This window comes from Salvelinus namaycush, chromosome 11 (genome assembly GCF_016432855.1).
Source record: "Salvelinus namaycush isolate Seneca chromosome 11, SaNama_1.0, whole genome shotgun sequence".
NCBI classification, from domain to species: domain Eukaryota; kingdom Metazoa; phylum Chordata; class Actinopteri; order Salmoniformes; family Salmonidae; genus Salvelinus; species Salvelinus namaycush.
The window spans coordinates 8,256,274-8,276,780 of record NC_052317.1 but is presented as its reverse complement, the minus strand read 5'-3'; the positions used below and the strand labels follow the sequence as shown (position 1 = coordinate 8,276,780).

The window sequence follows — 20,507 nt, the reverse complement described above, 5'->3', positions numbered from 1 at the left end:
CTAATGACCCTGTGACCTCTTGTAATGTCGCTCTCTCAACGCTGAGACATTTGGAACAGGTGGCTTGATTTGCTTCTGTTCTACTTAGGGACTGTTGCAAACTGAATGTGAAAGGAATGTTCTGAAATGGACATCTAAGCAGCTAAATTAATGTACGACCTCTGTTGCCTGGAAAGCAACATGCATGCATGCATAGCCGTGAGAAGTAGTTTGGGGGTGGGGACAAACCTTTAGCCCGCGCTGACGCTGCAGATGGCTATATCGGTCTGCTAATACAGGACTATTAAAGGCCCAGTGCACTACTTTTGTGATTGAAATTTTTTTTTCTCGTGAATTTTTATTTTTAATTCAGATTTTTCAGGGGGTGCTGCAGCACCCTCAGCACCCCTACTTCCCGCGGCTATGCATACATGTCAGAATATGCAACCTTTTCACAGAAATTAACAGGCTATTTTTATGTTTTTTTTTATCTACCTTGTCAAGTTTATTTGTCATATGTACAGGATACACAGTACAATGAAATGCTTACTTGCAGGTTCCCGCTCGACAATGTGACCACAATAACAAATACTTAGTAAATGATTTGCAGACTTTGAACACGGGGCTCTAACAGAAAGTTGTTTACCCTCTCTTACAATCCTAAATTTGGAGTAATGTTGAGCACGTGTCCTTTATCTCACAATGCCGAGCAAAATTTGTGCTGACGGAATGAGACAGAGTTCATTCTCCCAAATTGTCCACTGTGTTTGCTGAAGATAATTGTTCATGACCTACTGTGTTGAGCAAAGTTAAAACCTTGTGCAGTTCCTGTATGTCATTTTTGCAGAAGAGGGTTAAAGACCATTGTCGAAATACCCGAACTAGCTAGAATATGCTGAATCTAATGGGGAAATTGCTGAATGACAGCATCAACATATTTTAGGGGTCAGCCATAGCTTATACACTGCTAAAAAAAATAAAGGGAACACTTAAACAACACAATGTAACTCCAAGTCAATCACACTTCTGTGAAATCAAACTGTCCACTTAGGAAGCAACACTGATTGACAATACATTTCACATGCTGTTGTGCAAATGGAATAGACAAAAGGTGGAAATTATAGGCAATTAGTAAGACACCCCCAATAAAGGAATGGTTCTGCAGGTGGTGACCACAGACCACTTCTCAGTTCCTATGCTTCCTGGCTGATGTTTTGGTCACTTTTGAATGATGGCGGTGCTTACACTCTAGTGGTAGCATGAGACGGAGTCTACAACCCACACAAGTGGCTCAGGTAGTGCAGTTCATCCAGGATGGCACATCAATGCGAGCTGTGGCAAAAAGGTTTGCTGTGTCTGTCAGCGTAGTGTCCAGAGCATGGAGGCGCTACCAGGAGATAGGCCAGTACATCAGGAGACGTAGAGGAGGCCGTAGGAGGGCAACAACCCAGCAGCAGGACCGCTACCTCCGCCTTTGTGCAAGGAGGTGCACTGCTAGAGCCCTGCAAAATGACCTCCAGCAGGCCACAAATGTGCATGTGTCTGCTCAAACGGTCAGAAACAGACTCCATGAGGGTGGTATGAGGGCCCGACGTCCACAGGTGGGGGTTGTGCTTACAGCCCAACACCGTGCAGGACGTTTGGCATTTGCCAGAGAACACCAAGATTGGCAAATTCGCCACTGGTGCCCTGTGCTCTTCACAGATGAAAGCAGGTTCACACTGAGCACATGAGCACATGTGATAGACGTGACAGAGTCTGGAGACGCCGTGGAGAACGTTCTGCTGCCTGCAACATCCTCCAGCATGACCGGTTTGGCGGTGGGTCAGTCATGGTGTGGGGTGGCATTTCTTTGTGGGGCCGCACAGCCCTCCATGTGCTCGCCAGAGGTAGCCTGACTGCCATTAGGTACCGAGATGAGATCCTCAGACCCCTTGTGAGACCATATGCTGACACATGCACATTTGTGGCCTGCTGGAGGTCATTTTGCAGGGCTCTGGCAGTGCACCTCCTTGCACAAAGGCGGAGGTAGCGGTCCTGCTGCTGGGTTGTTGCCCTCCTACGGCCTCCTCCACGTCTCCTGATGTACTGGCCTATCTCCTGGTAGCGCCTCCATGCTCTGGACACTACGCTGACAGACACAGCAAACCTTTTTGCCACAGCTCGCATTCATGTGCCATCCTGGATGAACTGCACTACCTGAGCCACTTGTGTGGGTTGTAGACTCCGTCTCATGCTACCACTAGAGTGAAAGCACCGCCATCATTCAAAAGTGACCAAAACATCAGCCAGGAAGCATAGGAACTGAGAAGTGGTCTGTGGTCACCACCTGCAGAACCATTCCTTTATTGGGGGTGTCTTACTAATTGCCTATAATTTCCACCTTTTGTCTATTCCATTTACACAACAGCATGTGAAATTTATTGTCAATCAGTGTTGCTTCCTAAGTGGACAGTTTGATTTCACAGAAGTGTGATTGACTTGGAGTTACATTGTGTTGTTTAAGTGTTCCCTTTATTTTTTTGAGCAGTGTATTATTTACAGTTATTACCATTTTCTTGTTCAGTGTCATACAAAAATTGTGTGCTATGCAAAAAAAATATTATTTGTCTTGTGTCTCTCTGATGACAACCAAGGAAAGTTGCTACATTTTCATGTTTATTTTTTCATACATTTTGCTCTGTATGCAATAAATTACCTCATAAAACATATTGATGCAGTTATGACTTCCCATGGTGAGGCATATCAAAATGAAATAAATAATTTGACGTTGAATCTAATGCATTTCTACAATCAAGCAATTGTTTATAAATGATGCAACTGTAATAAACCCTACCTTCTTGTTCAGAATTTCTTAGAAATTATGCCAATGAAAACTTTTTATTTTATTTTTTTATCGCACTGTCACTGGGCAGATTTCCTTTGAGGGCATTTGGCATGACAGAGCCTTTCTCTGCCTTTCCTTGTTTGAGACAAACTTTCCCCCTGGCTTTGCATAGGACTGGCTTTGGATGGAAATAGACCTTGTATGAATGTCACATCTTTGACATTGTCAGTTTGACTAGTTATCACACGTGTTGTTTACTTGGCATCTCTTGAGGTGTGCCACTTGCCCACTTCCAGCTCCCTCTGACTGCAATGGAAAGCAGTAAATATTTTGCAAGAAAGGAATTTGAATTTGACCCCCTCTGCTGTCCCCTTCATAACAATGTTACCCCCTTGACCAGAAGCATAGTTTTGGATCGATAGCCATAAGGAGTGACCAGTAGGCCTAATTGTTCTGGTGGACTGTAAGTGCAGGGTTTTGTTCACGTCCAGCATTAAAACAGATTCATCCCTCCTGTTTACCATCCCTGGCTACCAACTACTGTTGGCTACCCCTGTCCTACATCTCCATATTTACTGTAGTCATGCATTTTTTATTTGATTTGTTGCAATGCTGTCAGAATATAACACTTTTATTTCAGGACTGTGTTTTCTTACAAAGATTTTTGAGAGTTTTAACACTTTTAAATATTATGTAAAATGTTTAAAATGCTGTTGGTGAGATGGCATAAATTGTTTGAATAGAAGACAGAAAGAACATTCTATGCATCATGTCTTCCGAGGTCAAAAACCCGATGCCATGGTCGTCACTAGTTTCTATAGCCACAAAGTCCTAAACCCCGCCCATTTCGAAAATGTATATTCTTAAAATTGTATTTTAAACCTAATCCTAACCTAAACCACATTGCCAACCTTATGTTCAACCCTAGCCTTACATTAAGACCAAACAGCTATATATTTTTTTTTTGTCAATTTGGATTTTGTGGCTATAGAAGCTAGTGGAAACCGCCAGGCAGGCAGCTTTGTCAAACGAACACTAAGCTCTCTGACCGGCGGCTTGCGAGCATTCAAAATGCAGTTTTTTTTCGCTATTGAGCTGGGCATCACGACATGGAATGTAATGGACTTATTCTTTGGGAAACATTCATATTGATAGCGAAAGACGTCTTTGTTGAGAAACCTGACTGTCCCGACAATTGGATGGAGTAGCAAGCCAGCGCTACGTCTGAGGGCGAGAGGTCTAGAACGGGTAGGAATATTGTTTGTTTAGCTAGCTAGCTCACAGTTGCCTCAAATTTGCTAGCTATTCTCGGGAGAAAGTTGCATGTTATGACTGAAAACAGGGCGTTACTTGAGCGAGACGATAACCAAACTAATGTTTGCCTGCAAATGCCAGGTATTTTGTCATAAAATAGAAAATGCTGTCAAATGACAATCATAACTAATAAATACATAATTTAACGAGACGACAACACGGCTAGTTGCAAATATGATGAGGCATTGACATTGGACATTTAGCTTGTGCCAGCTAGCCTAGCTAACTCTGCACAAACAACTAGCTTGCTAATGGCTAGCGTAGCGGTTTGTTAGCTAATATTAGCTAGCTAGCGGCACCGGTGTTTTAGATAGCTAAGTTTAACCCTGTCACTCACTAGCTATAGATGCATTCTAGTAAGCAAAATGCAAATAACAATTGCCGGTTAGTTTTCAAACGTGTGCCATCCTAATATACTCATAGGACAGAATTAATGATGTTACAAAATTCTCTAAACCGCTAACTGTTAGTTAGCAAGCTAGTTAGCTACTTCATTAGCTCGCTAACCACAGTCTTCCCGTTCCATTACTTGTTGTGACACATTGCTTCACCACTGTTAGTTTGTCAGATTACACAGTGAGTGACCTGTCAACCTCTCCACTTAGCTATCAAACTATCTATTGTTATGAAAAATATTTTCTTCGAGCAACATCTGTCCAAGAGGAACTGTAGTTTCCTGCTTGAGCTGTCCCATGCATTTCCATTTTTTTTGGACAATGAACAATATAACTTATTATTTTATAATGTAGTGTAAGTAACTGCCTGCTATAATATGATAGTTATTAGTGAGCACTTGCACTCAATGCCTCTGCTCTCATTAAAAATATTTAGTAGCTAGCTAACTATCTCATGCAGAATGGACATTTTATAAATGGGTCACTGCATCTTATGTAATTGCCTCTCTCTCTCCAGCTGGTCGACCCAACTCATTGTAATTGTTAGCATAGTGAGGAGCAGCCGACCCGACCACCATGCCTCCCAGGCCATCTTCGGGAGAACTATGGGGCATGCACTTGATGCCCCCGAGCATCATGGTGGACTGCCTTCTCCCCAATGGGATGATTCTGACATTGGAGTGCACACGTGAGGCCACACTCATTTCGGTGAAACACGAACTCTTCAAGGAGGCCAGGAAGTATCCGCTCCACCACCTCCTACAGGAGGAGACCTCCTACATCTTTGTCAGCGTTACCCAAGAGGCTGAGAGAGAGGAGTTCTACGATGAGACGAGGAGACTGTGCGACCTAAGGCTTTTTCAGGCCTTCCTGAAAGTCATCGAGCCAGTAGGCAACCGAGAGGAGAAAATACTAAACCGAGAAATTGGTATGTCTCTTGTATTCTTTATACTAAGTCACTGACGTCGCATAAGCACACAGAGAATGGTGTGGCCTCAGGCCGTCTTCATATCAAGCCCTCAAATTTCATGAATACTGAGAGGATGAAGCTTGATAAAATGTAGCTGTAGAAGTGCATGATTTTTTTTTTTGTGTGTGTGTGTGCAGGTTTTGCCATAGGAATGCCTATATGTGAGTTTGACCTGGTCAAGGACGCGGAGGTCCAGGACTTTAGAAGGAACATATTAAATGTCTGCAAGGAGTCTGTGGACCTCCGAGACACTAACGGACCCATCAGTAGAGCGTTGTACGTCTACCCTCCCAATGTAGAGTCGTCAGTAGAACTACCTAAGCACATCTTCAATAAGCTTGACAAAGGTAGGACATGGGAGACACAATGAAGTTTTGGGGTCTGTGGCAAAGTTAAAGTAGCCCAGCCATGTACAGCCTAAATTTGTATCAAAATAGCCTATTGTAAGCATTGACAGAACCACCAACCACTTGTTTTAAATATATGTTTGGTGACGTGTGATGTATCGGGTTGGATGGTGGAAGACTTGAACTTACAGTTACTTGGCTTACCACGTTATGATCCTTTAATAACACGTTTATTCCTCTTTCCCTCCAAGGTCAAATCATAGTGGTCATATGGGTCATCGTGTCACCGAGCAACGACAAGCAGAAGTACACGCTGAAGATCAACCACGACTGCGTGCCGGAGCACGTGATCGCAGAGGCCATCCGCAAGAAGACACGTAGCATGCTGCTGTCCCACGAGCAGCTCAAGATGTGCGTGCAGGAGTATCAGGGCAAGTACATCCTCAAGGTGTGCGGCTGCGACGAGTACCTGCTGGAGAAATACCCCCTGAGTCAATACAAGGTATAACACACACACTGCTCTGATGCCTACTCCACATCTTGAATAGGGATACATTCAAACATCTGTAGTTAGTCTCTTGCCTGTGTGTTTTTTAAATATGAGCGAATCGAAAGAAGATATTCCCAAATAAGGCATTTTTTTGACGACAGTCTGTGATTTGAAACTTTGGCTTTGAAAAATAATGTGTTGAGGACATTCTTTCTTTGAATCCTGTCTGCAGCATGTTTGAATGACTGTCCAATGACTAGCTAGCAATGTTACACAGGTAATAGCAACTGTGCAAAACAATGGTTTCCATTCAGACATCCCAAGCGAGAGGTATGTTTAATACCTCTCGCTTGGTGTAGCGTCTAATGTCTATTGCCTTTCCTTCCCAGTACGTGAGGAGTTGCATCATGCTGGGGCGCATGCCCAACCTCATGCTAATGGCCAAGGACAGCCTGTACTCACAGCTGCCCATCGACACCTTTACCATGCCCTCGTATGCCCGCCGCATCTCCACGGCCACTCCCTACATGAACGGTGAGACGGCCACCAAGTCTCTGTGGACCATCAACGGCACGCTGAGGATAAGGATACTGTGTGCCACCTACGTCAATGTCAACATCAGGGACATTGACAAGGTACTGTACTTGAGGACCTTTGGGTGGTGTTCAGTAGGGCGTATCAAAATGTTTTGCAACAGAAAACAAAAACCCATGTTCTTATTAAACAAGTTCAAGTAGAACCTCCCTGTTTCCCCCCAAAAAATCCTCACTGAACCCGGTTGACAGTTCTGTTCAGTGCAGGTCCTGGTGGAGAAGGGGAACTACATTTTAGATCACGTTTGGGGCCCAAATGTCCTGGATGTCATTGTTGTTTTTAGTAGTGCAATAAAGGTTTCTGTCAAAGACGTCTATGTAAATTATTCATGTTTGTCTCTGCTATTGATCTAGATCTACGTCCGGACTGGGATTTACCACGGTGGGGAGCAGCTGTGTGACAACGTGAACACTCAGCGTGTGCCATGCTCAAACCCCAGGTATGCCATCCTGCATCCATAATAAATTACTTTCTTAATGAAGTACTTGCTAAATCACATACTGTAGTGTAGCTTACTTAATGTTAGCTTCATAGGGATGTCTGTTTGAGAGAATGTTTTTGTTGTACATCCAAGGTGGAACGAGTGGCTGAACTACGACATGTACATTCCAGACATCCCCCGCGCCGCCCGACTCTGTCTGTCAATCTGTTCTGTGAAAGGGAGGAAGGGGGCCAAAGAGGTGAGCTCTCCCTCCTGCCCACCGGTTTCAGGAATTTGTTGTTTGACAGAAAATAGTTACTTTGGTTTGACCAAAGTATCAATAGTGTAAATCAGGTCTTTAACTCAAAATACCTGGGGGCCAATGTCAGTGTTACTGTTGTCATGGGGGCTGGAGGGAAACAGCTTTCGGGCCTGATGTGGCCTCTGGGCCGCCAGTCAGTTTGAGATCCCTGGTGTAGATTAATAATGATTGGGGAATACATGGAGATGTGGAAAAAGTAAATGAATTGGGTGTTTGGGTAGTGTAATTGATATGAACAGTACCACTCACTTTCCTGGCTTTGACAAATCCTACTTGTGTGTCACATGTGTTTTCTTTGCACAACAATAGCTTTCAATCTTGTACTTGTATAGCTTGGGATTCTATATCCTCTTTATACATTTTTAAACTCGATTTACATTGATCCCAATTTCAATGCAACTCCATACATTGACTACAATACAATCCATCATTGTGCTAATGTTGCTGCAGGAGCACTGTCCACTAGCCTGGGGAAACATCAACCTGTTTGATTACACCCACACGCTGGTGGCTGGAAAGATGGCCCTCAACCTATGGCCCGTGCCCCACGGCCTGGAAGACCTGCTCAATGCTATCGGAGTCACCGGCTCCAATCCGAACAAGGTCTGAGGTGTTGGCTAGCTAGCTACACACGCATATGGAAAGACATGCATTGGATCTAACACACACACACACACAAAGCTACAGTTAGCAATAATCTGCATCTCCCCTTTCACTGTCTAAGCCTCTTATCCATCTTTATTAATTACTCATTGACACGCAAGTTAATCCCACAATAACAGGATGCCGTTGTTCTCATAAGCCCTTTTGGATGACGCCAAATGACCTTTCCATTATATTGCTCTGGGCCCACAGGAAACCCCTTGCCTGGAGCTGGAGTTTGACCACTTCAGTAACCCAGTAAAGTTCCCCGACATGCCGGCCATCGAGGAGCACGCCAACTGGAACATATCCCGGGAGCTGGGCTTCAACTATTGCCACACCGGTTTGGTAAGTCCCAAGTGTTTTTGTTTGGTCTAAGTCAATATTGACATTGTATGTTAATCTGTTGTAATGATTTAACCTTTTCACGTATGAGTTCCAAATATCTTGTGTAACAGTCACTCGCACAAGCGTATTTTAGATTATTTTTTTATGCTCTTGATGTCAGTCTTGATGTCATCCTCCCTTCTTCATAGTAGTCAACATACAGTACTGCTAGCTAGTTTTCCTGGCTTGTAACATAGACAGTTATATTGTGATCAATACAAAATGTGATTGTTACACAGCAGGACAGTTAACCCGCGCTGCCCTCAAACCAAGGCACGCTGCCTACTAATTATCTATAGGCTGTTTCAACTTGTCAATTTAAAATTATTTTCTAAATATGTTTAATTTTCGAACAGTTGAGGTGTGTTCCGCCTCTTTATTAATTCACAAAAGATGTAGCCCATTTCACTGTTGCGGACAATTTATGTTTGAGGCTTTGATTTGTTTAACACTTTTTTTGGAGGGGGTGTTAATACATGATTCCATATGTGTTATTTCATAGTTTTGATGTCTTCACTATTATTCTACAATGTAGAAAATAGTAAAAATAAAGAAAAACCCTTGAATGAGTAGGTGTCAACTTTTGACTAGTACTGTATGTTTTCAGGTACTGGTGACAAATCATGCATTCTGATTCTTGCATAGATTGTAATGGACACATATGATGTGTGTAAACATCTATATATTTTTTAAGGTTCTTATTATGATGCGCTAAGCTGTTTGCCAGCTATGTGTGGCACCATGTTTGTTGACATTATACAATGCATTCTGGTTGTCAAGTAAGTGTCTGTCAGACCAAAGATGTTATAACAAATATTTTAAAAACGAGGTGATGGAACTCTGAAAAATGTGGTCAAATCATGACGTCAGTGATCTTCAGGTCGGAAAGTCTGAGCTCTAGAAAGAGGCATGAGTTCCCGAGTTGGAATTCAGAGTTGGCATTTTTCCCAGCCTGAGCTCCCCCCCAAGTTAACAGTTGTCTTCAATGCACTAAAGTCGGATGTCTGAGATTTCAGAGTTCCCATGAACGCGGCATCAGAATGTATCTATGGTACCTCAGGGTTGCCAGGGTTTTTATTTAGTGTATGAACTTCTCCTGTGTTTGCCCCCCTTTTATTGATAAATCCATCGTAGTAATATTTCCTGCATCATAAACCCCCCCTAAAAAGGGTTTCATCCGTGTTTAGCTTTCGCGCTACGGTTAGGCTAGCTTGTATTTGGAGTGATGATCTGTGAGGTGATAATGTTTTACATCAAATAGTTTGGCCACTTTTCAGAACATTACAAATAAGTTAATATTTTTCAGGCAATGGGCGCAGCCATCTTTGACTTTGTTTATTTGCATCTTGTAGTGAAAGGCATTCTGGGATTAGGGAGTTTTTGCTTGTCAAACATAAACCAACATGGCTGCCATCATAAAGAATTTAGCTGCTGTTAGCTTAGCTCCCACGCATCTCTTTTCTAAACAATATTACTCCCTTGTGCTTACCAGAGATCTGGTACATTGTAAACAAGTCTAGCTGTTAGGTAACTAACTTATTTTTGTCAGCGAAACCAGTATAAATAACAGGTTATGTAATGGATGTGTTCCGTATGATGATTGGCTGAAGGTCACTTTTCTTCTTTTTTTTTTACAATAAAAGGTGAAATTTAAGAATAAAGTTGTAAAGACCTTTTATTTCCAATCAGTACAAAACATTGTTTAGATGCTTTTCAGACAACAATGCTGTTTAGACGCGTTTGTTACATCATACATTTGGTTGCTACTGTTTCAATCACATATTTGCAACGGTACGCTGCAGGGACCACTCAACAATTATCACAAATGTGATCGTACGTGTCAAAGGGTTAATGCTGTTGACAAGTTGTGTGTACTAGAGATGCCCCAGGAGACACTGGTGACATGTTCATGAGGCACAAAACATGAACAAAATGCTTTGAACCAGTTGTGAACCGGGAACTACCTGAGTGTGTCCAATATGAACGCAGGTTTTGTTTTCTGTTGCAAAACTTTTTACAACTGAGTGATTATTGAACGTGACCCTGCTTTCCACCAGTACTGTAGTTTTAATAAGCAGCATAATGTTCTCTATTGCAGAGTAACAGACTGGCAAGAGACAACCCTCTGACGGACAGCGACAACGAACAGCTGCGCCTGGTGTGTAACAGAGACCCACTGTCTGAAATAACTGAGCAGGAGAAGGACTTTCTCTGGAGGCACAGGTATTACTCTGTGTGTGCTTTATCAACAAATACATATTGCTTATGGTGGCCTAAATCACAATTTTTCACATTGATGTAATCAAACTAGTCATTTATTGTGTGAAAGGATCTTTGTGTTTTCTGTTTATGAATATTGGTGTTCGTTTTTCCGTTTGTCTTTTCGTATTAAGGTAATTGCAGGACTTAAACTGGAATGCCCCTCACCATGCTGCTGTATTTCCTCATGAACTGTAGTGAATGTTCATAAGGACCCTTATTATTTAAACTATTACTTATATTATGAAAAACGCATAAACAAAACCCATGCAAGATTTATCCAAAATGTCTTACACCTGAAATAGTTTGGTTACCTGCTCAAGGTACTAAGTACTTGTACTAAGATGTGTGCTGCTCATGATTTGAGAAGTGTGTGATCTTAATGGAGGAAAGCAATTTTCTACATTGAAATGTTTGCTATTTTTCTCTTACTGTAGACATTACTGCGTCAGTATCCCGGAGATACTGCCCAAGATTCTCCTGGCAGTGAAATGGAACTCCAGGGATGAGGTTGCACAGGTAAACAGTCTCTCATTTCAATTGCTATCTTTATAGCCTACCATGGCAAGGGGACATTTGATATACACTGAACAAAAATATAAATGCAACAATTACAGTTCATATAAAGAAATGGGTCAATTTAAATAAATAAATTGGGCCCTAATTATGGATTTCACATGACTGGGAATACAGCTATCCTTGAAGTAGGGGCGTCGAAAACCAGTCAAATCACAGTTTATTACTCACGTGCGCCGAATACAGGTGTAGTAGACCTTACAGTGAAATGCTTACTTACAGGCTCTAACCAATAGTGCAAAAAAGGTATTAGGTGAACAATGGGTAGGTAAAGAAATAAAACAGTAAAAAACAGGCTATATACAGTAGTGAGTCTATAAAAGTAGCGAGGCTACATACAGACACCGGTTAGTCAGGCTGATTTTGAGGTAGTATGTAGATATGGTTAAAGTGACGATGCATATATGATGAACAGAGTAGCAGTAGCGTAAAAGAGGGTTTGCGGGTGGTGGGTGGGACACAATGCAGATAGCCCGGTTAGCCAATGTGTGGGAGCAGTGGTTGGTCGGCCCAATTGAGGTAGTATGTACATGAATGTATAGTTAAAGTGACTATGCATATATGATGAACAGAGAGTAGCGTAAAAGAGGGGTTGGCAGGTGGTGGGTGGCACACAATGCAAATAGTCTGGGTAGCCATTTGATTACCTGTTCAGGAATCTTATGGCTTGGACTGTTGAGAAGCCTTTTTGTCTTAGACTTGGTGTAACAGTTTAGCTTCCGTCCCTCTCCCCGCCCCTACCTGGGCTCGAACCAGGGACCCTCTGCACACATCAACAACTGACACCCACGAAGCATCGTTACCCATCGCTCCACAAAAGCCGCGGCCCTTGCAGAGCAAGGGGAACAACTACTTCAGGTCTCAGAGCGAGTGACGTCACCGATTGAAATGCTATTAGCACGCACCACTGCTAACTAGCTAGCCATTTCACATCGGTTACATTGGCACTCCGGTACCTCTTTCCATGCGGTAGTAGAGAGAACAGCCTATGACTGAGGTGGCTGGGGTCTTTGAAAATTTTTCGGGCCTTCCTCTGACACTGCCTGGTGTAGAGGTCCTGGATGGCAGGCAGCTTAGCCCCAGTGATGTACTGGGCCGTACATACTACCCTCTGTAGTGCCTTGCGGTCAGAGGCCAAGCAATTGTCGTACCAGGCACTGATGCAACCAGTCAGGATGCTCTCGATGTTGCAGCTGTAGAACCTTTTGAGGATCTCAGGAACCATGCCAAATCTTTTTAGTTTCCTTAGAGGCTTTGTCGTGCCCTCTTCACTAATGTCTTGGTGTGTTTGGACCATTGTAGTTTGTTGTTGATGTGGACACCAAGGAACTTGAAGCTCTCAACCTGCTCCACTACAGCCCCGTCAATGAGAATGGTGGCGTGCTCGGTCCTCCTTTTCCTGTAATTCACAATCATCTCCTTTAGTCTTGGTTACGTTGAGGGATAGGTTGTTATTCTGGCACCGCCAGGTCTTAGCCTGTAGGGAGGTCAATCTTGTCGGTGATCAGGCCTACCACTGCTGTTTCGTCTGCAACCTTAATGATGGTGTTGGAGTCGTGCCTGGCCATGCAGTCTTGGGTGAACAGGAGGGGACTGAGCATGCACCCCTGGGGAGCTCCACTGTTGAGGATCAGCGTGGCAGATGTGTTGCTACCTACCCTCACCACCTGGGGGCGGCCCGTCAGGAAGTCCAGGATCCAGTTGCAGAGGGAGGTGTTTAGTCCCAGGATCCTTAGCGATGAGCTTTGAGGGTACTATGGTGTTGAACGCTGAGCTGTAGTCAATGAATAGCATTCTCACATAGGTGTTCCTTTTGTCCAGGTGGGAAAGGGCAGTGTGGAGTGCAATAGAGATTGCATCATCTGTGGATCTGTTTGGGTGGTATGCAAATTGGAGTGGGTCTAGGGTTTCTGGGATAATGGTGTTGTGAGCCATTTCCAACCTTTCAAAGCACTTCATGGCTACACTTCATGGTTACGGACGTGAGTGCTACGGGTCTGTAGTCATTTAGGCAGGTTGCCTTTGTTCTTTATATACTTTAAAAATAATAATAATCTTTGTTCCAGATGTATTGCCTTTTAAAGGACTGGCCAGCCATGAAGCCAGAACAAGCCATGGAGTTGCTGGACTGCAACTTCCCCGATCCCATGATCCGAGACTTTGCTGTGAAGTGCCTTGAAAAATACTTAACGGACGACAGACTCTCTCAATACCTCATTCAGCTGGTCCAGGTACAATAATAAGACCCACTCTTAGTCTGTAATGAATCAAGAGATGGGGTGTGGCTTGTCCATTCTATACACATACTATTCTTGGATTCAACATGGCTGTCAGCTTAATGTGTTTTTGAATGGCTTTGACACCTACGTTTGACAGTGTTTTAATTATTTGACACTACATAAAGAATTCAATATGACCCCTCAGGCTAACTGCTTTCTTTTACATGGTGGCTTCTAATCCTATCAGATGCATTTCATTTTGGGTTTGTGTTCTGAACATACTGCGTTTCTGGCCACCAGGTTCTGAAGTACGAGCAGTACCTCGATAACCCACTGGCCCGCTTTCTGCTGAAGAAGGCTTTGACCAATCAGCGGATAGGACATTTCTTCTTTTGGCATCTCAAGTGAGTTTTATTTCTGTTTGTTTCCTTACTAGTCCACTAGCCTTATGGTGTTTATGAAACCAAATGTGTGTGTGTGTGTGGTGGATTGCTTGAATTTGCCTTAGGCAGCCGGAATTCCATTCTGCTGGTGTAAAACATGCTTCATTTCTGCATTTTAAGGTTTACAGAGGTTACATTGATTGAGAAAAGTCTTGCTAGTACATTTGTATAGGGGTGCACAATCACATAAGTTGTTCTCTCTGCCTCCAGGTCTGAGATGCACAACAAGACAGTGAGCCAACGTTTTGGTCTGCTGCTGGAGTCCTACTGCCGGGCCTGTGGCATGTACCTGAAGCACCTGAGCAGACAGGTGGAGGCCATGGAGAAGCTCATCAACCTCACCGACCTCCTCAAGCAGGAGAAGAAGGACGAGGCCCAGAAGGTAACGTTTGCGATGTGCTCAAGGCCTTTCCACTTCCCGCCCTAATATGGAAGCCAAAATTGATCAGTCTTTTTCGTGATGTATTTCTTACTTACAACAAACTAGATGCTAAGCAAAAAGGAGTGTGGAACTGCTATAAAGGCCTCCTTGGTCTTCAGGACTATGGACTCCCTACACTGGCAGTAAAGTGAAGCGTGCGCTCTCTCTGCCCTCAGGTTCAGATGAAGTTCTTGGTGGAGCAGATGAAAAGGCCTGACTACATGGATGCCCTACAGAGCTTCACCTCTCCGCTCAACCCAGCTCACCAGCTGGGAAACCTCCGGTACTATTTTCTATCTCACAGTAGACGTAACCACGAACGTCCACATATTCTTCTGAATGTTTGAACAAAGAAATGTGTCCTGTGAAATTCAGGTTTAATGACAGGCTGTACTGTGTTCAAAATGTTTTTGTAACGTTATTCTGAGTCTGTGTTGATACGTTTGCCATCTCTTTCAGCTTGGAAGAGTGCCGGATGATGTCATCGGCCAAACGGCCTCTGTGGCTCAACTGGGAGAATCCCGACATGATGTCAGAGCTGCTCTTCCAGAGCAACGAGATCATCTTCAAGAATGGAGACGGTACATCTTGCTAATGCAAATTGAATCGCCCAACCCCCTTGACCAGTAGACTCACTATGGACACACTAGACGATAAACATGCTTACCGAATCCCATTTTGCCCTGGCACCGATTCATATTGCATTAGTGTGATCAAAGCTCAGACTCCTCATCTTGCTATTTCACTCTCACCTCTCCTTCAGATCTGAGGCAGGACATGCTGACTCTGCAGATCATTAGGATAATGGAGAACATCTGGCAGAACCAGGGCCTTGATCTCAGGTACTAGTCTCTGTAGCCGCTTAACGCAGCAGCATGCATGAATAGTCGATTACACCCTTCATGTTCTTCTCCTTGATGGCAGGAGCCTAAAATTAGGAGCGACTCGTCCGATTCATTAAACATTGAGTCCATTACTTTCCGTAGGAGCTGATAATGTCAACTCTGAACTGGAAACTAGTGTAGCCTAAATGAGATACGAAGCGGAGGAATGTAGGTCGATTGAATGTCGGGTTGTTTTTTGAAGGGAGTGAATGTATAGCTTCCATAGGTAGGCCGTCATTGTAAATACGAATTTGTTCTTAACTGACTTGCCTATTTAAATAAAGTTTTTTTAAAGTGAATCGAGGAAATGAATTGTTACTTCCAGATTAGGAGTAATATTTCTTAGATCTGTATCATATTGTACTGATCACATCCCATTCTCTGTTGGTGGATTGACCGTCAGGATGCACTTCTGATTGAACAGAAGGAATCAATGCATGTCTATCGATTGGTAGATGAATAATGTATTGATGAGACTGTAGCCATGGTAGACCTACCGGTCATCCTATTTGGTTGTTTTTGTCCCCAGGATGTTGCCGTACGGCTGCCTGTCCATCGGCGACTGCGTGGGCCTGATCGAGGTGGTGAGGAACTCCCACACCATCATGCAGATCCAGTGTAAAGGAGGCCTGAAGGGGGCGCTGCAGTTCAACAGCCACACGCTGCACCAGTGGCTCAAGGACAAGAACAGGGGAGAGATGTGAGCACTGGGCTACGTTTCAATATCCACAACAGCATAGCATACATCTTAGAATGCATGACCAGTAGGCCTACGTTCTTCTACATGGTGTTCTTCTAAGCTATGCTAGGTGCTAAACGCTTAGTCATGCTAGATTATGTTAGACATATTGGGTGTATATTAAGGAATAGACTGTCACATATGGGGGGGTTAATCCTTGAAAGGGCAAAAGTATCCACGAATTGCCTATAAGTGGAATGTACTGTATTCTTATAAAATGCCTTATGGTTGTCTTTCTTTAGCTTCAATAGGATTGTTGTAGTTTCATGTCTTTGGTCTAATGACATATACCCATTGAAATGTGTCCAGGTACGACCAGGCCATTGACTTGTTCACACGGTCGTGTGCAGGATACTGCGTAGCCACCTTCATCCTGGGGATCGGTGACCGACACAACAGCAACATCATGGTCAAAGATGATGGACAGGTACTTCAGACTCAGGGTGGCAAAATTCCAGTATGTTTCCCCAAATTACCTAGTTTTCCAGAAATCCTGGTGTGAAGATTTCTGGAATTACGTAGGAATTCTGGGAATCCTCCACCAGGATTTCTGGGAAAGCTACTGGAATTTTGGAACCCTACATAGACTTTTCTTTTCTCTTGACGTTCCCTGGTTATAGGAGGCCTGTCAGCAGTTTTTGTGATGCTCTTTGTTTTGTCTTTTCTCCTTGCAGCTATTCCACATAGACTTTGGCCATTTCCTGGATCACAAGAAGAAGAAGTTTGGCTACAAGCGCGAGCGGGTGCCTTTTGTCTTGACACAGGACTTCTTAATCGTCATCAGCAAAGGAACCCAGGAGTGCACAAAAACCAGGGAGTTTGAGAGGTACAGTATCTGTTAGCTTTCCTATCAGTGAATATTAGGGATTAGATTCACTACTCTGAAGTGCAAGGCAAGTGTTTTTTAAAAAGGCTACATGGGGAACTCCATTGACTACATTTTGCTTTTAATTGATCTGAACATGAAATTGTGTTATAGAATGATATCATTGCTCTACTGGTAATACATTACAACTTTATTAATCCCCTCAGGAGCCATTTTGGAGCACAGTTATTAGCACAAAAACACATGCTTCCTAACCCAGCTAGGTTCCACGTTTCCCAGCCTAATTCTCCCTCACAATTGTCCTCCCACTCCCCCAGGTTTCAGGAGATGTGCTACAAGGCCTACTTGGCCATCCGGCAGCACGCCAACCTCTTCATCAACCTGTTCTCCATGATGCTGGGCTCCGGCATGCCCGAGCTGCAGTCGTTCGACGACATTGCCTACATCCGCAAGACCCTTGCCTTGGACAAGACGGAGCAGGAGGCCCTGGACTACTTCATGAAGCAGATGAATGACGCCCACCACGGCGGCTGGACCACCAAAATGGACTGGATCTTCCACACCATCCGCCAGCACGCCATGAACTGAGAGGTTCCATAGGCCTGGAGAGCAGCAGCAACGCAGAGAGGACACGGGCGGATCTCGACACCAGCTGAGATGGCAGAGCTAGTGCCCATGAATATAGATATGAATGGATAGAGCTGTTGGATGAAGTGAAAGGCTAGAACGGGTCTCTACATCATCCGCTAACTTATGAACCCATCCGTTAGAAGGGTGCCAACTGGATATTAGGGATGCACCGATGGGGAAATTCTGGGCTGATACGATAATCATATTTTTGGGCCATTATTTTTCCCATATTGGTATTGCAATATGGTCATAAAGTTTTCTCCTTGTAAAATTAGGGGACCAATCATGATTACAAACAATTGATGAAGGCTGATCTATTGCTTTATCGGCCAATATATCACGTCTACTGATATGCTGGCCGATTTTTAATATTATTGTCAGCCGATATTGTGCATCCCTATATAGCGTACCCCATCCACTAGTTTACTATGGACAGAATGGATCTCTAGCCTACATTCTACTAGCACGCCAGGACACCAAGAAGGCCTGCCCAGGGTCATGTTCATTAGGGCATGCAACGGAAAGTGATTTTTTTTTTTTTTTTTCTTCTTATTGGACAAATCATGGCAGTCTGTTTTCTTACGCTTGGAGCCCAATGAACACTACCCAGAATACCACCAGCATTGTTAAATCCCAGTGGTGCATGGTTAACAGACAAGGATGTCCGTTCATCGTCTGCCGTCAATTTTAAGGCTAGCGAGCAGAACTTTTTGACCCATGTTTGATCTCAAGTGACGATTACACAGTGTCCCCTCAGATTGAAACGGTCATGTTTCGTGACCTCAAGTATGACATTTTGTACAGAAGTATCCCAATGGTCTCGTATCCATAATGTGCACATATTATTCTGAGTCTTTATTTTCTACTGAGCCAAAGTACTAAAATATATATCTCTCTCTCACACACACACACACACACCCCCGACAGCTTACTTATCGGTCTTACCGTGGGAATGAGTCACTACTATTCCAATCCCTGTGTATCTTCTGTGTTAGCACTGATCTCTAACATTTGTATTTGTTTGTCAGTGTTATGACACGTGTGGAGCATTCAGGTGCAAAATGGCTGCAACGCAGACGTTTTGGATGACCGACAGAAAAGAACTGTAAAGTCCTTTTGCGACGCCCAGATGAAATAGATATTCAATTTCATCCTTGTTCTGTTTTTAAAGGGAAAGGGGGGCGAAAAGGATGTGCAATGTTATAGAATGCCGTGCTGTTACACTATGCAAATTGTGATATTTATGTACTGTAGACTTGTAATACTGGTGTCAAGGCAAAGTAGGGTCAAGAGATGGGAGTATCTCTGAATTGTGCATATACACGGCATTAAGGGTGTCTATCAACTATGTACAGACAGTACACAGAAGACAAATGTACAATTATGCACTGTGACAGTATCACCTATCTCCTCCCTAACAGGGTGACTCTGGAAGAACTGTGAAAAAAGGCTATTGTACCCTGCCTTTCACTTTAAAAAACGAATGAAAAGAAACAACCCACAGGTCGGAAAACTATCAGTGAAACATCTAAACAGACATTTTAGGAAGCGTTTGAAACCATTTTTTTTGTTTTACTGAATTGGAATTTGCTTCACCGTGTCTTTATAAAATTCAAGTATGTATAGATTAGACACTATTCCAGACTTCCTCAGCATTCTCTTTCATATGAACTCCCTATACAGTAAAGTTGTTTAAAAAAGAAAAATGATGAATGTGGTTCTCCCTTCAAGTGTCTTTTTCTGTTCCCTTCCCCGACAACTTCCCTTGTAAGTGTGGATCCTGCAGTTTGCTCATTGCATAGAGCTACGTTATTAGTCAGTTGTATGCCAGCTTCACCAAATGATTTACTGACTGTGTTTCTGTACAGGTTACAGACTGTTGGGCAGGACCCACTCAAAACGAGACGACTACAATACCCATAGTACATACACTATGCAAGAGCTATCATAAATGTTTCTTTTCATTTTTGCTGTGGGAAATGTCATCCTTTTCTCTTACTAGTGTTTACTTGAACTTCATGTTAATTAACTTTTTGTTACTGGTGAGGTACAATGGCACACCATGAAGAGAACTGCTACTTTGTGCAAATCACTTGATCCTTGAATAACTCTAGAGGTAATATATTTTTGTATTCTAAATGTAGACAAACTCTAAATATAATCGCTAACCCTCCCAAAAACATTGGACTTATGCCTAATACATCCTTTTACACCCCAGTGGACAGCTTGTAGTTGTTGAAATGAGAGACGAATGAAGGGCCGTAAGAGCTTAATGAGGAAAATGTATCTAGTGGAGTTTCACTGAAGGTCTGCTGCTCTGGCTACAGTGTAAAAGCACAATGGTGAAAAGCTATCCTGCATGTTTTTAAAGCTGATATTCTTATCTAGCTATTCATCTTTGTAAATATTGTTTGACCTGTAGTATGCACTAATTACTCTTTCATACTCATTCATTTTACCACGTCTGGAAAGAACCCTGTATTCATTCACTCATTGTACTGTTTAAATAAAATTTCTCTGTATCCCCGTCTCAGATATTTTGAGAACCAATGCATTTCATTTCTTATTATCCATTTGCCTCTTGCCATGATAATTAAAAACTCAGTTAATCCTACATCGTTTCAGTAATATCGAACCTCGTCCCCATATATCGACAGAAATGCGCCTAGTGGATTAGAGTACCTGCTTTGACTAACCAGACCAAGAAAAAGGTACCTTCAAGTCAGCTTATTCAGCACAGGTGGTTGGTGCCACCTTAATTGGGGAGAAGGGGCTAGTGGTAATGGCTGGAATGGTATTCCATTCGCTCAGTTCCAGCCATT

The 20,507-nt window shown here is 43.2% G+C and overlaps 1 protein-coding gene across 2 annotated transcripts; it reads left to right on the top strand.

The window, feature by feature from the left end:
* The first annotated feature begins 3,686 nt into the window (after nucleotides 1-3,686).
* On the top strand, nucleotides 3,687-20,220 carry LOC120055757 (phosphatidylinositol 4,5-bisphosphate 3-kinase catalytic subunit alpha isoform-like). 2 transcript variants are annotated; one of them, XM_039003702.1, is made up of 21 exons: nucleotides 3,687-4,054; nucleotides 5,033-5,443; nucleotides 5,623-5,832; nucleotides 6,084-6,334; nucleotides 6,712-6,957; nucleotides 7,270-7,355; nucleotides 7,491-7,596; nucleotides 8,110-8,262; nucleotides 8,515-8,649; nucleotides 10,787-10,911; nucleotides 11,385-11,466; nucleotides 13,590-13,754; nucleotides 14,043-14,146; nucleotides 14,396-14,567; nucleotides 14,783-14,889; nucleotides 15,066-15,187; nucleotides 15,370-15,448; nucleotides 16,020-16,190; nucleotides 16,539-16,656; nucleotides 16,904-17,055; nucleotides 17,373-17,643. In XM_039003702.1, the coding sequence occupies exons 2-21, from the start codon at nucleotides 5,092-5,094 to the stop codon at nucleotides 17,641-17,643; spliced, it is 3,207 nt and encodes a 1,068-aa protein (XP_038859630.1). In that variant the 5' UTR covers nucleotides 3,687-4,054; nucleotides 5,033-5,091. The 2 variants fall into 2 exon arrangements, with proteins under 2 accessions (XP_038859630.1, XP_038859631.1); XM_039003703.1 differs by lacking the exon at nucleotides 3,687-4,054 and having other exon boundaries at nucleotides 5,092-5,443; nucleotides 17,373-20,220.
* The last annotated feature ends 287 nt before the right edge of the window (nucleotides 20,221-20,507 follow it).